Source organism: Hipposideros armiger, unplaced genomic scaffold, assembly GCF_001890085.2.
Source record: "Hipposideros armiger isolate ML-2016 unplaced genomic scaffold, ASM189008v1 scaffold_7, whole genome shotgun sequence".
Taxonomy (NCBI): Eukaryota; Metazoa; Chordata; class Mammalia; order Chiroptera; family Hipposideridae; genus Hipposideros; species Hipposideros armiger.
Genome location: NW_017731357.1, coordinates 729,912 through 748,495, shown reverse-complemented (window position 1 = coordinate 748,495; position 18,584 = coordinate 729,912). Strand labels below are relative to the sequence as shown.

General features: G+C 45.5%; 1 protein-coding gene across 1 annotated transcript in view; it reads left to right on the top strand.

The window, feature by feature from the left end:
• Positions 1-9,015: 9,015 nt before the first annotated feature.
• CHST7 (carbohydrate sulfotransferase 7) overlaps positions 9,016-18,584 on the top strand; it is a 25,239-nt gene continuing 15,670 nt past the window's right edge. Inside the window, exon 1 of the mRNA XM_019649524.1 lies at positions 9,016-10,729. Coding sequence (XP_019505069.1) covers positions 9,237-10,697 — 1,461 coding nt within the window. The 5' untranslated portion in view covers positions 9,016-9,236 and the 3' untranslated portion in view covers positions 10,698-10,729. The remainder of the gene's footprint in view (positions 10,730-18,584) is intronic.

Here is an 18,584-nt window from a genome sequence, read left to right as displayed (position 1 = left end):
CTACCTGGTTGTTTTTTATGATTACTGTATCCTTCTTTATGTCCTCCTTAAGTTCCTGAAACATTCTTATCATCAGTGTTCTAAACTCTGTCTCTGAAAGGTTGGATGTCTCTGTTTCATTTAGTTGCATTTCTTGAGGTTTCTTCTGATCTTTTACTTGGAACATGTTTCTTTGTTTCTTCATTCTGGCTGTCACTCTGATTGATTTGATGTATCAGATCACCTAGAAAAAAGAAAAAAAGAAAGAAAAAGAAAAAAGAGAAAGAGAGGAAAATAAAAAGAAAAATGAAAAAAAAAGGGAGCGGCTCCCACCTGCCTTAATGTGCAGACCACTTGCTCACCAGTAGAGAGACTCTGGGTGATTCAGCACCAGCTGTTGGGGGGAAGGGCTCAGTGTGTCATGTGCCGACTTCCCTCTAGACTTGAAGTGAGTTTCCCACAATTAATTGCTGTGTGCTCTGGAACCGTGATCACCACCAAAAATCCTCACAAGTTGTTGCAGGCTGTCTGCTGCTGCAAAAAACCCTCTGTGGTCTGTGGAGGTAAGGGCCAGGCACCAGGGGCTCAGGGTGTCCCTGGCAACACAGCTCTAGGTGGGTGGGGCAGGCCCCCAAGGCACCACAGGGTGTGGTCAGTGGCCCCCACCAAGTCAGAGCAGCATGCACTCCTGCATCAGCAGCCAGCCCACACAAACTCGCCAGGAAAGCCCCAGCCGAATCATGAATCATGCAGGTGCACAGCTCACAGCCCTACACCTCCAGGAAAACTCCCAGTCTCAGCCTGTCCCAATCAGCCATTCACAGATCAGGCCGAACAGCCCAACAACCAATCGCCACCCAGGCCACTCTGCACACAGTGCGGTAATCGGGGACCGAAGGCGAGCCGTGCACTCCCGGGTCTCAATAAGCAATCTGTTGGAGTCAGAGTGCACCTGCCAGGCATTTCCCTGGCTTCGCAACACAAGCAGTGTGGAGGGTGGGGATCCAAGGCCGCATGCACGTGCACACACACGCACTCCTGCGCCAATTCCAGCAGACCAATGCAGTCCCAGACCTGAGCCTCTCTGGGAGGGCCCAGCCCTGAAAAAATGGTGCCCTCTTGTGCACTCCTCATGTGCAAGCTCCACACCAGGGAAACAATGGTCCCCAAAATCTCCAGCCTCCGCGCCAAAGGCACTCAGTTCAGTCCTTCCCCACAGCCTCCTGGGCCCCGTTCACAAAGCTACTCCCTCCACCAGGAACTGGGTGAGTGCTCACCAGCGAGCGAGTTGGTTTGCCAGCTCCACTGTTTCTCCAGCCGCTCCCAGCCTCACCGAGCCGAGCAAAGAGAGTCCTCACTATTTTCTCCTTCCAGCTATCATAGAACTCCTCTTCCCCGCAACGTAACTCTGGGGTGGTGAGCGCGGTGTGGGGCCGGAGGGTCTCTCCCCCAACCGGAGAAGCCTTCCCACCACTGAGGTGTCCCTCACGGGGTTCGCCCTCTCTCGTCTCCACCCCTCCTACCAGACTCGATGTGGCCTCCTCCATAAGTCCTTCATTTAGAGGTTCTGCTCATCTAGTGTCCAGGGAACTTCCAAGGTTGAATACCTTATAAATTATTTGTAATTTTGGTGTGATCCTGGGAGGCAGTCGGCACAGCGTCTGTCTATTCCGCCATCTTACCAGAAATCCTATCTATCATTGCTTTTTGAGGAAGGGATTTGTTGAGCTTCTCACTAAGCCATTTTGGAAGTCCCACCTGTACAGTAGCTAATTTTAATACCTAATACTTCTATATCAAGTGCTAACTGCAAACAGCTGAAAACATGGGGCAAGTGATCCTGAGAAGTAGCTGCTTGTTAAGTAATTTTAAAGAATACTTTATCTGAATTGCCCATTGAAGAAAGCTTGTCCTCAAACAAAGCAGAGTGGTGACTAATATTTGCCTATATGATCTGGTAATTATTCACTGGTTGAACTAGTATAATCATCTTGCTAAAAGGAAAGTTCTATAGTTCTAAGTAGTTAATCATGTCAACTACAGAAAATAACACTTCACACAACAAAGTTGAATTGTACATATTTTTTTCCTCCAGCAGATGGTGACATTTTATAGAATATGGATAAATTGTCTGGATGGACCAGTGAGCTAAGTGACTATAATAGAATTGTGTTTATCTCATTTTTTTCTTTATCTACATCTTGAATTCATTTACAAAAAGGCATTTATCAAGAAGTTGCATCTATAAAAGACTAAGAATAATAAATCATAACTAATATAGACAGTAAAAATTTTCAACTTCTTTAATGCCTAGTTGCATAGTGTTTTTACCAGATATTATCTCATTTGACGTCAGGTCACATTAGCCTGCCTATATACAAAAATAGAACAGCAAGGACAAAATGCTAAAGTGGGCAAATTTGTCTTAAAATAATATCCACCTCTGATTTCTCTTCATTTTTTTCCCCTTCCATGCAGGCCTCTCATTTCTCTCTGTTTCCCAAATTAGTTCTTTTAATTAGGTACTTCTCTCTTTCTTTAAGCTCAACACATTAATGTTTGCTTCCCTGGTTTCTAACCTAGAGTACAACATCTAATTAAAATTCATTATTTGGTGTGTATAACCAGTAGTCTCACCTTGATGTGCTATCTATACCAGGGGTATTAAATTCACTAGTTCAAACCAAACATTAATTAAACATCTATATTTCAAGTTTTCTTGCAGAGCTTAGAGTCCATCTGCTAAGGGGAACAAACTTAAACAGTATGTAAGAGGTATTTTCATGCAGGTGTGCACAAGATTTCATGGGAACCCAGAAATTGAATCATTAATTCTGTTAAAGGGACTTCATATGTGAGCTTCAAATCCAAATGGGATATCATAGACTGAGATGTGGGCAAAGGGCATTTCAGGCAGAGAGAACTTGAACTCAGATTTAGAAGCTGCAGGAGTTTGATGAAGAAACCCTCTTAGGATCAACACCTGTGGAAGTAAAGGGATGAAAAGGAAACAGGATTGGGTCAAGAGACAGGTGGAGCTATGATGCAGTTTCAATGGTGTCTCTGTTGAGCCTATAGAGCAGCGGTTCTCAACCTGTGGATCGTGACCCCTTTGGGGGTCGAATGACCCTTTCACAGGGGTCGCCTAAGACTATCAGAAAACAAAAAGATATTTACATTATGATTCATAACAGTAGCAAAGTTACAGTTATAGAATAGCAAGGAAAATAATTTTATGGTTGGGGGTCACCACAACATGAGGAACTGTATTAAGGGGTCACGGCATTAGGAAGGTTGAGAACTGCTGATAGGGAGCTCCGAAGATGGCATGGCCATTTAGAGCTGTCTGAAGTTAAGGTGAGAAGGCTGCAGTCTTACAATCCTGCATTAATCAGTCATAGGTGTGGGATAACCCCATCAGAGTCATGGCTTTAGGCAAGGCACATCTCTTGATTTTAGCTTTTCTTGCAAATTTATTTTTCTGTATAAAGTTTAGTATCAATTTGTCTAGGTCCAGAATAAAAGCTTATTGGTATTTTTATTGAACGTGTGGTACATTTTTAAAATAACTTAGGGAGGTGAATTTTCTTTATGATATTGACTCGTCATAACCAAGATAAAGGAATGTCTTTCCATTTGTCCAAGACTAATTTTAAGATGAGAAAAAAAGATAAAGAATATGAATTATAAAATGGTAATAACTACATATCTATAAACAATCATTTTCAATATAAATGAAGTAAATGCTCAAATAAAAAAATAAGGTGGCTGAATGTATAAGAAAACAAGACCCTTACATCTGCTGCTTACAAGAGACTCACTTCAGATCAAAAGAAAGTTAAAGGGATGGGAAAGAGATATTGCATGAAAATGGAAACAAACAACAGCAATAAAACAAAAACAAACAAACAAACAAAAAAACAGGAGTAGCAATACTTATACCAGACAAAATAGACTTTAAAACAAAGGCTATAACAAGAGACAATGAAAGGACCCAGTAATCCAATTCTGGGTATTTATCCAAAGAAATGCAAAATGCTACTTCGAGGGCATGAATGCATCCATATGTTCATTACAGCACATTACAATGGCCAAGTTGTGGAGGCCTTCTGGGTGCCCATCAGTGGATGAATGGATAAAGAGTAGGTGGTACATATATATACAATGGAACATTGCTAGGCCATGAAAGGGAATGGGTTCTTGCGATCTGCGGTGGCATGGATGGACCTGGATGGTATTGTGTTGAGTGGAGTATGTCAGATAGAGAAAGACAGATGCAATGTGATTTCACTTATATTTGGAATCTAAAGAACAAAATAAACAAACAAAACAGAAAACAATTCATAGATACAGAGAGCATTTTGATAGTTGCCAGATGGGAGGGATGTTGGGGTGAAAAAGGTGATGTCAATAAGACTACAAATTGGTAGTTACAAAATAGTCATGGGGATGTAATGCAGCATAGGGAATATAGTCAATAATATGGTACTAACTATGTATAGTGCCAGGTGGGTACTAGACTAGTCAGGGGGATCACTTCTTAAGTTATATAAATGTCTAACCACTATGCTCTATGCCTGAAATTAATATAAAATAATATTGAATGTTGACTGTAATTGAAACATTTAAAAAGGGGGGAAAATGTTAAAGGGAATAAAAGGTTCAAATTTTCTGGTATAAAACAAGTAAATCTCAGGGATATAATGTACAGCATAGGGAATATAGTCAATTTCATTGTGATAGCATGGTACAGTGTCAGATGTTGCTGGACTTGTCATGGCAATCACTTCTTGCAGTGTACAAATGTTGAATAACTATGGTGTACCCCTGAAACTAATATAATATTGTATGTTAGCTGTATTTTAATAAAAATATTTTTTAAATAAATATTTTTAAGTAAATGTCAAAATATGGAAAAATCCAAAAGAAAAACAAACCAGTTATTTTTGAGAAAGTTAATCTCCAGATCTAGGGTATTTAAAGTATTAAAGATGAGAGTTTAACAGCCCCGTTTATAATGTTTGAAACCTCATGAAAAAGTGAGAAGGTACCAGAATAAATAACTCAAAGGCAATGTTTTTTTCTATTTTCCAGCCCAAACCGTTGGTCTCATTTTCCCTCACCCAAGCCTGCACATTCTGCTCTCCCAGCCTCTATCCATCCCTTCCTTTCCTACAGCCATCTACTTCTCTCTTTTCACTGTAGGTCTTCTTGCCTCAATCTCAATCCTCTGGACCCTAGCAAAATTATGTTTTGAAGTCATTTCTGTTAATATTCCTTACTCCCTCAATAAAAATAGTCAGTGGTTTACTTTCAAAGACCAAATGTAAAAGTGCTTTCCCCCAGCAGTCAACCAGGTAACAGAAACATATTATCTACTAAGTGCATGACACCATGATAAACTCTGGCATTCAGGAAGACCCTGTTAAAAAACAAAATTCAACTGAATAAACTTGAAGATCTAATTGGCTTTATTAAGCGATTCATGAATTGAGCAGCATCCCATCTAGCAACTAGAAGGGAACTCTGAAGGGTTCTACAAAATGGAGGGTTTTTATAGGAAGAAGGGTGGGGCAAGGGAGCTATTAACAAAAGAAAAGAAAGAATTATATTTACACCAGGACATCTTTGGGGGGGGGGACAAATGGCACGGGATTTTATCATGCAGATTGCCTCTTCTTTCTATGGAGAATGGAGAGGACTCACATGACAGACTACCTCATTAGTATTTACTAGAAACTTACAGACTGGTTGATTTAGATTATATTTCTGGGAGAAGTTGAAACAGCAATTAGGTCAGTTATTAAATCTAGTTTTGGTATCATGGGCTTTAGTACAAGTGATGGAAGTTTGGGCATGTGGTTCTCTCTATAACAACCCCTAGCAATAGAAGTTACAAGCCTTAATTATTTGAGTCTTTATCCAAAGACCAATTGGGGGCCATGACAGATTGCAAGCAGAGGAGTGACATGACTGGAGTAAATTACTGATTCAAAATCAGAGGAAGGCATAGTGGAAAATAAAAACTGGCTACGCAGTTTTTACAATGCTCTAGGGGACAGAAAGTAGTCACCTGGACTAGAGTGGTAGTAGTGGCATGAAGAAAATGGATGGATTGAAGGGATCTGAGGAGGTAAAACCAACCTGACTTGGTGATGAATTGGATTGAGGAAGGGGGGCTGAAGAAGAGGGAGGCACCAAGACCAACTCCTAAATTTCTAATTGCATAATAGACTAGAGGGTTTTCCCAATCACAAATCAAAATTGAGATGACCTTGAGGCAAGAAGAAATGTCAAGTAGACAACTGGATTTCTAGATCTGGAGCTCCAAGGAGAGGTCTCGGCCATGTTTTTTTTTAAAAGACATCGAGTGAGATGAAAATGGGCCTATGGCAGAGCCAGAATAAATTCTAACATTGAATAACCAGGTGGAGGATGATGAGCTTCCCACAGCAACAATGACAGTAACTCATAATACTTGAAGCTCACTCCATGTCATGCACTGTTCTTGTATGTATCTATTCATCTATGTATGTATGTATGTATCTATCTATCTATCTATCTATCATCTATCTTATAACATTTAATTCTTACAATAACCTGCAAGGTAGGTACTATTAGGATCTCTGTTATACAGAGCTCGGTCTCCCAAACACTGTGCTCTGAAGGTGCAGCTCTGAAATTGGAGGAGAACCAGGCATGTGTGATGTCATAGTAGTTTAAAGAAGAATTTGAAGGTGGGAGCTGTCAACAGTGTTAAATGTTATTGAAAGGTCAAATAAGGTGAGATGTGAAAATGTCCTCTGGATCAATAACATGGAAGCCATTGATAAGCTTAGAAAGAGCTGCTTAGGTAGCAATATGGGAGCAGAATCCAGACTGGAGTATGCTAAGGAATGAGTAGGAGATGAAAGCAGGGACAGATCAAGTATGGACAGATCAAGTATGGACAAATCCACCAAGAAGTTGGGCTGTGAGGTGTGGGCAGAGAAACCAGTGGCAGCAGGACAAAGGTGTGGCAAGGTGCCTGGCAGAGGGATGCAAGTGCTGGCTGGAATTCAGGCAGGTTCTGCACTCAATTTATAAACTGTGGCCTGAAGGAAAGGGTAATTTTTCCAATGCGGTCAGCCCCCTTTTTGCAATTTATCTGTCTGGGGGTGCACTTTCGGATTTCTATGAATGTGTTGTATGTGTCAGCAGCAGCTGTGCCAGAGGAGGAGGTGAATCAATGGGACTTTTTAAAAGGGAGAGACAGGGCTGGCCGAGTGGCATGTTGGGACTTAACTGGCTTCTTAAACTGGCTTGGGACCCCAGAGGGCCCCGGTTCGGATCCCACATATGAGAGCCAGTGACACTGCCCTCTACAGCTAAGATGCTGAACAACAGCTCAACCTGGAGCTGGGCTGCTGTGAGTCGCCGACGACAGTGTAGGCTGCAGTACCCTGCTGCAGTGGGCTGCCATGGGCTACCATGTGTAGCCGGCAGCCAGTGTGAGCGGCCAGCAGCCGCAGTGAGCAGCCGTCCAGAGGCCAGCGACTGATCTGCCTCGCCCGGGAAGAGCGCAATGATGGTGCCAGCGTGGGCCAGTGAAGCAACATCCTCCACAACTAGACTGAAGAACAAAAAACAACAGCAACTTGTCTGTTCCCCTTCCCCTGATTCCCCAATAAAATCTTTAAAATAAACAAATAAATAAAAGGGAGAGACATATACCTATGTATAATTCTTACACTGGTGAGAATAATCTGGTTAAGAAAATGTGGTTAAATTAACAGGAAGGAGAAGTGGTGATTAATGGGGTCTTTTGCTGACTATGAAAACTGGAGAAGAAAGTTGGGGTAGTGGTCATTGAGGTTGGAGTGTAGAGAAGATTTGAACAAGTGGCTGAACGGAGAGAGGATTGTGGACAGAAAGTGAATGCTTGAGCTAGAGGTGCAGTAGTTTCTGTGATGAAAAAGACCAGAGGAGATCTTTTGGAGATGTTCTGACTTTTCCAATTTGAACACCGTCCTCTGGTGGAGATGAGATTTGCTTTCTATCTTCCATTAACCTTACAACACCTTCCTCAAGGGGGTGTTCATTATCCTTGTTCGTTATCCTGCTGAAACAGGGCAAACATTATCCTTGTTAGTTCTCTTTTGGATTTCAGGAACTCTGAGCTTAATCTGCCTCTTGGATTTCCTGTCACTTTTTCATTCATCCTTGAGTATATGTTCCTTCTTTTGGGTCCTTTTAAACACGGAGCTCCAGAGAAATTCCACGATCTTCCCACTCTGATTCCGTAATTTTTTTTTTGGCTCATGTGTTTCAGAATAGGCTTCGTTATGATGTAGTAACAAATGACCCCCAAATCTCTCAGCACCAGGAGGCACAGAGGCACTAAAAATCATCAAATTTTACAAATGAGTACATGGATCCTCAGAATGTCTGTAAAGTGTGCATGCCCCTCAGGGGGCAAAACCCTAAGGAACACGACACTTAAAATTTCATGAAGTCTATGCCTTGACAATTAAATGTGCTGCATGAATGCAGTTAGTACCTCAGATTCCTTTGGACCACCATGCAAGGTGCAATCCTATATCTTTATCTTAGTGGAGGAGTTCTCCATCCAGAACTTAGTAATACCCATAATGGGGCTGATGGGGGCTCTGGATGTAGATAGTGACCAGGGGCTCCTATCTATATTACAGGGGCTGTAAATAGTGTGGTGGCGAGTCTGCCTATGATAGAGATGGCCAGGCAGGGCACATCAAACAGGAGCGGCAATAGAGTCCTCCAGGTGGGGTCCACAACCCCTCACTGTGTACATTCCATACACACGAGCCACTCCCTTGGCTGAAGTTAATTCATGAAGGCTTGACTTCATTGCAGAAGGGCTGAGGAAAGGTGGGGTCTGGCTCAGTGCGCCCCAGCTGGTGTCCCCACCCCACCGGAACTCCACCCAGATCTGGCCGAGCCTTGGGCGAACCCGGGCGTGTAGGGAGGCGGGGAGAAGCTGCCGGGTTGAAGGCGGGGCGGGTGGCTGCCAAGGCGGCCAATAAGCGACTCTCCAGCAGCTGAGCGGAGAGACTGCAGGGGCGCCTCCACTAGCACCACCGCCTCCCAGTTTCCCCTTGTGGATGCACAGCCCTTCTGGCTCCACTCCTACCAGCGCAGAGGGGCCCAAAGAGGCCGGAGGAGCGGACTCAGGACGGGATTTCTGAGGAAGGGGAGAGGACTAGTGCCCCACCCGCTGGGGGGTTGGGGGGCGGTGAACGATGAAGGGCCGGAGGCGGCGGCGCCGAGAGTACTGCAAGTTTGCGCTGTTGTTAGTGCTGTACACACTGGTGCTGCTGCTCGTCCCCTCGGTACTGGACGGCGGCCGTGACGCGGACAAGGGAGCCGGGCACTGCCCAGGCCTACAGCGCAGCCTGGGAGTGTGGAGCCTGGAGGCGGCGGCAGCGGGAGAGCGTGAGCAGGGGGCGGAGGCGCGGTCCGCCGCGGAGGAGGGTGCGGGCCAGTCCCCCTGGTCCCCGGGCAACCTCAGCAGCGCAGTCAGGGAGTCGGTGTCTGGTGAGAAGCAGCACATCTATGTGCATGCCACCTGGCGCACCGGCTCTTCATTCCTGGGCGAGCTTTTTAATCAGCACCCGGACGTTTTCTACTTGTACGAGCCCATGTGGCATCTCTGGCAGGCTCTGTATCCGGGAGACGCTGAGAGCCTGCAGGGCGCGCTGCGCGACATGCTGCGCTCACTTTTCCGCTGTGACTTCTCGGTGTTGCAGCTGTATGCGCCACCGGGGGACCCAGCCGCGCGCACCCCGGGCACGGCCAATCTCACCACGGCTGCCCTCTTTCGCTGGCGGACCAACAAGGTCATCTGCTCGCCGCCCCTGTGCCCCGGCGCGACCCGTACCCGGGCCGAGGTCGGCCTCGTCGAGGACGCCGCCTGCGAGCGCAGCTGCCCACCCGTGGCTCTGCGCGCCCTGGAGGCCGAGTGCCGCAAGTACCCGGTGGTGGTCATCAAGGACGTGCGCCTCCTCGATTTGGGCGTGCTGGTGCCCCTGCTGCGTGACCCCGGCCTCAACCTGAAAGTGGTGCAGCTTTTCCGCGACCCACGAGCAGTGCACAACTCACGCCTGAAGTCCCGGCAGGGGCTGCTGCGCGAGAGCATCCAGGTGCTGCGCACCCGCCAGAGGGGCGACCGCTTCCACCGCGTGCTGCTGGCGCACGGCGTGGGCGCTCGCCCTGGCGGCCCGTCCCGCGCGCTACCAGCCGCGCCACGCACCGACTTCTTCCTGACCGGCGCTCTCGAGGTGATCTGCGAAGCCTGGCTGCGCGACCTGCTCTTCGCGCGCGGGGCTCCCGCCTGGCTGCAGCGCCGCTACCTGAGGCTGCGCTACGAGGACCTGGTGCGGCAGCCGCGCGCCCAGCTGCGCCGCCTGCTGCGCTTCGCCGGGCTGCGCGCACTGGCCGCTCTGGACGCTTTCGCGGTGAACATGACTCGAGGCGCGGCCTATGGCGCGGACCGGCCCTTCCACCTGTCGGCGCGCGACGCCCGGGAGGCTGTGCACGCCTGGCGTGAGCGCCTGAGCCGAGAGCAGGTGCGCCAGGTGGAGGCTGCTTGTGCTCCGGCCATGCGTCTGCTGGCCTACCCTCGCATCGGAGAGGAGGGCGACGCCGAGCCGGCGGTAGATGAGGAGACGCTGCTGGAGACGGAGGCCGACAGCGCCACGTAGACCCCCACCCGCTTCCCGGGGGGCGGATCCGGGTAAGGTCGCCCAGGGCAGGGTGGGGCAGGGAAATGTCTTGGGGAGCTTTGACAAGCCTGCAGGGGAAGGGGGGTGATGCTGTTCCAGATCTCACCCTGTCAGAATAGACCTGAACGGTGGGAAAGCGCTGCTGGTAGAATTTGGAAGAGTCATTGGGATCTCCAGCTTAGTCACCTGCTTCCTCAGGGCAGGACCCTGAGCTGAGAGGGGTTAAATATGGCTGAGGCAGAACCCAGGTCTCCCCACTCCCAGTCCCCTCTTTGAAGTAGGAGGTAAGGTCATCCATGTGTTGAGAATTGGGGAAGTGGGAGAGGGAAGAGGGGTATCAGAGGTCTATCAGAGGGGTATCAGAAGGTTTGAAAGTCATAATGGAACTTGAGCCTGGGAGTTGACATGAAAAGCACAGGATTTCGGAGATATTAGAGTTTGATGATTATGACTCTATCTTGATGCCAATCTGTCCTGTGGGGAAACTTTTTTGCAACAATGTTTGCAGGCACAGAGAAAGCCAACAGCAGGGATTGGTGGAAAGTTATTGACTCTTATCCTACCTCCCCCCAATCTGTTTTATATTTCTTCTCTGCCTCTGTCTCTATGATGTGCAGACTCCAGGGCTTTCCTTCTGAGTTCCCAAGCATACAGGCATAGTCAGGCCTCTCTTACAACAGTTTTTGCACATTTGTGTGTCTCATGGACTTAGCTTTTCTCCTGGCTCATGTGGCACCTCCCCCCGGTTTGCAAGATATTTGACCATATCCCATTTACATCAGGTCCCAAAAGCTGCCTGGTCAGCCTCCTCTAGTGCCAACAAGACCTCAGGGCTTGACTTTTTCCACTTTGCCCCATCCATTTGAGAGATGGAACCTTAGATTGGCAGTAGCAGCTTTGGCTGTGACTGCAGAAGCTTTGTGCAAAGACACTCTCCCCATTTTTTTTGTTCTTTCTCTGTGAAGCATATACCCTGAGATGCTAAAATGGGGCTTAAATGATCTCAAAATGTGTTCAGTATCTGGGTCAGTGTATGGCCTGCACGTTGGGTTGAGGGAAGAGTTTGTTTTGCATAATGCTGGCCTTAGGAGTCTAGCTAGTGGCCTGGGGATGCGTTTCTCCAAACTGTGTGTGAGTTGGAAAAATGCAGCTTTCTGCACTGTGCAGTCCAGAGGAGGAGGAAAAGCAGTGCTGGGTGGGTGGAAATGACTTAAGTTTCCATTCATTATTTTATAGTGTAATTCACTGTTCCCCTGGGATGAAGCTCTGAGGGCAAAGTTGAAGATGCTAATGAAGATGGATTTTGTTGTTGTTAATAGGATTTCAGAGAGATTGCGGAAACTGGCTGATTTTTCTCCCAGTGATTAAGTGGTTTTCTTGGTCAGTTTCTGTAACTGCTAGGAAGTCTGTGTTCCTTCCTGGTTTCCATAGTAAAGGAAGGTAAGGCACTGGGTGACTTGTCACAGTTTAACAAAAACATCCTTTCATCTGTTAATCCTGTATTTACAGATGTAGGTAACATAATGGTCCCTAACCCTCCTTCACAGTCCAGAGGGAACACCTCTCCAGGGCAAATGCTGCAGCATTTTATGGCTTTGAGAACTGACAGTCTCCTAGAACCTTTAGCTTTCCCCCCATTTGTACTAACATTTATTGAGTGCTGACTGGGATGAGGTAAGAAAGAGAATAGAGAGGAGGGTTAGAGGACAAGGTGTTGTCCTCTAGGAAGTTAGAGTCTGTAAGGATGACTATAGGGTAAGACCCTGGTGCTGGTAATTGGAAGACTAATGGGGCTTCCTTTGCAGGGCTGCAGGGACATCTGGGAGCCAGCTTTAGGCTCTGCCACACTTTGGTGACTAAGCCCTTCCTCCCACATTTCTGCTGGAATTATTGGACACTTACCATGTCACCACCAACAACCACTAGATTTACTAAAGTGCTTGCATTCCTTGTTCCTAGAAAAATAACATTATTGACCCAGTGATGAGTTTCTAAAAATCTGTCACACTCCGGGAAGGGAAGGGATCCTGATGTGCCATGCATTGAGTTAGGCATTGTAGTACATCATGATTTTGACATATTATCAATTTTACAGATGCATAATCCAAAACTCAGAGAAGTCAAATAATTTGCCCAAAGTTATATCTAGGCTGATAAGGGTGGAGCAGCATTGGTGTTTGACCCCAGGGCTCAGAATCTCTCCATTATGAGACACCCTTACCTGGTCCCCCTTAGCGTCCCCTGACAGCACCTTTGGCACCCAGCCAGGCTTAGAGACTAGTTTGGGGTGGGAAACACACTAAGCTTTATTACTAATATGTTCCAACCACTGAACAAATCAATAAAATACCCCTGACTTGCCAACAGCACCTGTACAAGAAAGCTGGTGAATCTCCAGGCATCCTTCGCATGACTGTTCTTTGTGCAGGGCATCTGAGCACACGCTCAGCTCAGCAGTGAAGAGGGGCTGCATGTGAATTGACCTGAGTGACTCCTGGATATTCCATACCTGACAACCAGGATTTGGCAGGGAGGGAGTCAGTATACATTTCAAGGAACGGGTAGGGACCTCAGCATCCTGAACGAAGTCACCAAGGCCCAGGCCCTTTCCATCCTTTACATTTCTTTGGAGTTCATTCACCAGCTTATCTTCCTACTTTAACAAGATGGTAGCCTCAGCCACAAGCATCACTTCCTCACACAACTACTCAGGGTTGTTAAAATGCATAAAGAAAGGAATCTGGTTAGCAAGTAAGTGGTGGAGGAATTTTCCCTTATGTGTCTCTCTTTCCTTCAATCTGGTTATAAAACCTTTCCCAGACTCCCTACCCCCAGCCAACTTCCTTTGATGTCTCACTGGCTAGAACTGACTGGGTCACATGGCCTGCCCTAGCCCAAAAATTGGTGAAAGGGCCTGGGATCATCATATTGGCTTAGACCACATTACATTCACCTGAGGAACTTTTGGTTTTAATGTGAATACCTGAGCTCCACCCCCAGAGATTGTGATGTAATTGGTCTTGGTGGGGTCTAGGCATTGGGCTGTTTTAAAAGCTCCCCAGGTGACTGTACTGTACAGCCAAAGTTGAGGACCACTGATTTGGACCAGTTATGATTCATCCCCTGAGCTGAGCCATTGCCATGGCAACAAGATCAGGATGGGGACTAAAGGGCTGTTAATGAGCAGTGAACTGTCTGCACAGTAATTTATGTGAATGAACTTGGAGCTATGAAATTCCAAGCAGATGTACGGTGTTAATATGGAAAGGCGTAAATGTCTTAAATTATTCACAGCTTTATTTATCACCCTCACTTTCCTTCTAAGGCTTTGTTGTCTATATTCCTTATCTAATAATCCATCATTGTACACTGTCTGCTATTGTTCCAAACAGACTGATGTGCTGTCCTGTCCTTTTCAGCATTTCTCTCTTTGACCTCTGCCCTTGGTAGGACCCATGATTTCATTCCTGTAGGCATTTAAGGCACCTTGGCTTTGTTCCTCTTGACAAGATAGATGGACCCTTTGAATGAAATTAGAAAAGGAGGTAAGTGTACTGTAACCTAAGCCCCAACAGTCAGAAAGCTTTCTTTCTAAAGAAATCATCCAAACAGATAAAGAAATGACCAGCCACCGCCAAATCCCTAACAAAGCATTTTGAAAGTCATTCCATTTTAGTTAGGATACTATGTCCCAAATGGCTTATGTATAAATATCACTGAAAGGAGAACCTCACGCTTAAACACAGACTGCTAAGGAATGGACATTTGTTAAACATTGCTCCTACATAGTATTTCTCATTCAACAAAATTTGTTTAAATTCCCAACTGTAAGGCAATGTGGGTGCTGTGTTCATGCCAAAGGGCTGGAAGTTAGGATAGTGTTTGTGTGTGTGTTTGTGTGTGTGTACACACAGATACCTGAGTGGCAGGGCTGCAGTAAGGTGCAAACAATTTTTAAAAACACGTCCACATCCAAGTCCTTATTGATCCTTTGTGAGGTTAGTGCTGCCTTTGATCAATACATTCTTGGAGCTCCCCCTTGGGGCTGCGTTCCCAGACAGGACCCCCTCAGTTGACAGTGGATTTGGTGTTTAGGAAAAAATCCAGATTCATCAAGTCTGCTGAGCAGGTCAAAGGAGGAGGCTGGTCTTGCATAGGGAGGTGTGGCTATGAGGTAGTAATAGAGTCATTCCTTGGCTCATGTGAAATCAGTTTTTATATTAGGGCACAGGAAGCCAGGCATCAGGGCCTGGCTCTCCTGGATACCACTTGATTGACCTTGGGCAAGTCCTTAAGCCTTTTGGCTTTAGTGTTCTTACTAATAAGAAGAGGTGCTTGAATTAAGAGGATTTCCAAGGTTTCTTGGTGCTTAAGGGGAGGTGACATTTATTGAGTGCCTGTTTTATGCACTGTGTTACTTGCTTATTGCCTGTTATCTGAGTTACTCCCTATCTTAGCTTTATGAGGTAGATAGTATCCCCATTTTATGGATGGTGAAACAAGCTCAGAGAAGTTGGGTAATTGTCAAGGACAACACAGTCAGAGGGTGAAAATCAGATGCCATCTATTTTGAAACTAGTGTTTTCAAAAATTTTTTAGAAATAATATAATCATGTGGTTAAAAAAAAAGTTCAAAAGCATAGGAAAATATAAAATGCCTGCTAGTTTCACTTCCTAGAAGCAACCACTACATTTCTTATGAGATATGTATAGAAATGCTTTGTGCAAATTCAAACAGAAATATGTGGCCTTTTTGTAGTTAAATCTTTTTAGTTTTAATTCCTTGAAATTTAAAAAATTGAGATATAAGTAGGGTAATCTTATGTAGCAAAGGGTATATGCTTTGTACATTTTGAGAAGTAAAGTTCTATAAAGTTACACTAACCTTTGCTCCCATCAACTGTTTCTTGAAGTGTCTCTTTCCTAGACTTTCAACAACATGGATTTTATCAGTTTTTTTTATCTTGGCTAGTCTGATGGGTGGAAAATCATCTTTTCCAGAATGCTGGCTCTCTCTGACCCTACAGTTCATCAGACAATGCATGATTGCCTCATATCTCAGGTTGTGGGAACCAGGATGCCAAGATGACATCAACTGCTTAGCCCTTCTGTGGTCCACATGTATTTGGAAAGTATCATTTCTGTGATTCTTTTGAAGGACTGGATACATTTTGAAATAAAAATGATCATCCATTTTTAAAACGATACTGACACATGGTGTCAGGTTTTATCAAACTTCTTATTAAGATGGCTTTCTTTGGTACTGTTACAGTGGCTTGCACCTATTGACTTGAACTTCCAACTATTTCAGCACACTACCACTAGGGAATATGCTGATGAGGTTTAACTCTATGAAGTTTTAACTCTTCATACATTTTGTCTATGCTCCTGAGAGCCCTCTTTGTAGTCTGGAGGAGGGCAGAAGTACCCATTTGCAATTGTAGAGGCAGGATTCAGAGGTTTTCAAAGAGGTTTTTGAGTCTGGCCAGAGATTTTCTTCCCATGAATACAAATGTAATATAAATAGATGGGAATGATGCTTTTAAAAAAACATTTATAAGCAGCTGGCTTAAAATTCCTCAGCACGCCTTTTCCCAGACTGCTCTCAGCATGAGCAGCACAGAAAAGAATGAAACTAAAAAAGTTAAACTGGCCTTGCTTTTGTGTGTGTGATGTTCCAGTTGAACAAGGTGACTAATAAATGAACGTTTCTCTCTCTGTATGGGCTCCTGGCTCCTTATCCTCTTGCTTTGTAGTGGAATCGAAGGAACTTGCTCTATTGAAAGAAACATTTCTGCTTAGGTGCAGTATAGAAGAACAGTAGGAACTGAGAAACAGTGCTGGCCCAAATTCAATAACACAGGGAAGTGAACTGTTTGGGAGCTGAAGGGGAAGCAGTTTCAATCAGAGAAAAGTTGCAGAGCTCAGTGATGTGTTCGTGAGAATGGGAGCCCTTCCTTCTTGCTCCCTGTCCCCCTCGGTCCACAGGCACCAAGCCAGCATCCTGGTCTGACACTTCTGCAACTGGCCTAGTTCACAATAAAGACCATCATGCGAGATGCTGAGAAGAAACTGGGGCATCAGCTGATAGTGAACATTTTTAAATTAGGGATTAAGAGGCTGTGAAAGACAACCACTACCACGACCAACCTGTTTGACTTCAACGTTGGCCATGTTTGGAGTGAGCAGAATCTCCTCCCCCAAAGAGTCACATACTGAAAATAGCCACTGAGGTAGACATGGTTTTACTCATGAAATGGAAGCCCTTTCTGTTAAGCATTACCTTCAGGCAGGAGTGTTAAAAGGAGACTTGTGAGGGCCCCGGGCAGCCTCTAGGCCCTGGCATCAAGAAGCCTCAAATCTGTCCTGAAATCTAAATGCCTAGGAGGGTTGGTTTGGAGAGATTACTATTGTGTGATTAATATTGTTTGGGCATGGTAACCAGTAGACTGGAAGCAGAGAAAACAGCCTAACTGAAAGTCGGAACTAGAATATAACAGAGATGTTTGTAAGGTATGGGAAATAGGTAGGAGTGTGAGGCTGTGAGTTCTTTTGTAGAGATGATGAACTGAAGAGAGCTATGAGCAGCCCCCAGTATGAACTGGGAGACTAACTGAAGCAGTCCTTACATACATGCAGGTAAGGTGAACATTAGAGAAAAATGTCCCAGAGCTTCGACGTCACTTTCCCCATGACTGAGACCAGGCTTTACCAAAAAGGGTACATTACTGCTTCGGCGAAAGTATGGGAACAGTAAGCCAACAATACTAAGATCAAGATAATGTTTTAAAAATAGGACTTCCTTTCAAACAGCCTAGAGCTGGCATATGTTAAAATAGACAGATTTTTAAGAAGCAATAAAAGCAGATGCTGTCTCTTGCTCTAATAAAGGATATCACCAACAGGAATGTAATAAAGAGAAACAATAAATTTTCCAGGTTCTGTAAACAACAAAAAATTACATGTTGTTGTCTTTCTGTGTACTAACCCTGCCCCCAAGCTAGGGATTGCAAAGGGGACTATTTTGAAAAAAAAAAGAAAAAAAAAAAAGATGGTTGGCTGACACTAAACACACAACACCCAAAGAATAACAAAACTCCTAGCTTGATTGAATGTCTTTTACATTAATTCTATTTTTATTTCTCAACAGTCAAAGGGGAAGAGAAGTAGTTTTGACCTCAGGAAAAATCCATGTCCTGCTGCTAAGTGTGGCAATCTCTGGCAATTCTACAGGCCCCAGGGAAGGATTGGTTTACATGCCCCATTGTCCTGTGGCAACATAAAACTACTCTTAGCCATGGGCCATTTTATCCCCACCAGCCTGTGAACAGGGCTAGGAAAGGGTAGAACAGATACAGCACCTTGCTCTGTAGGGAGAGCTACCTGAAGTGACAGGCTAGACTTTGGCTGACACACAGACTGTACACTGACCAGTCATCCTAACCTGTGGATCCTAAAGCTGATGAGGGCAGCCCTAGTGCTCCCCACCCCGGCTTCAGCCACTCCATTGACTGATAGCCCCAGTGGAGGCCAAAGGGCTTCCTGAGTGGCAGGTGCAAGCTCTGGTCACTTGCCAGCCCCATGTCCGTACTAACCCCTGCCACCCCCACTTGGTAGATGACAAATATCTGCAGGTGGGTGGTCAAATACATATTACAAAGTACTGACTCAGTTCCTTTATTTGACTTGGGAATGTGCCGGGGTCCTGCCTCGGCGTTCCAGTGAACAGTACCTGAAGTGGGGGGCGAGGTTTAAGGGAAAAAAGAGACAAAGAGACAAAGAGGGTCCGGGAGGACTGGAAGCATTCTTAGCAACCAGCCACGAGTTTATTTTTCCTCCCCATTATATACCTCCAGAGTACATGCA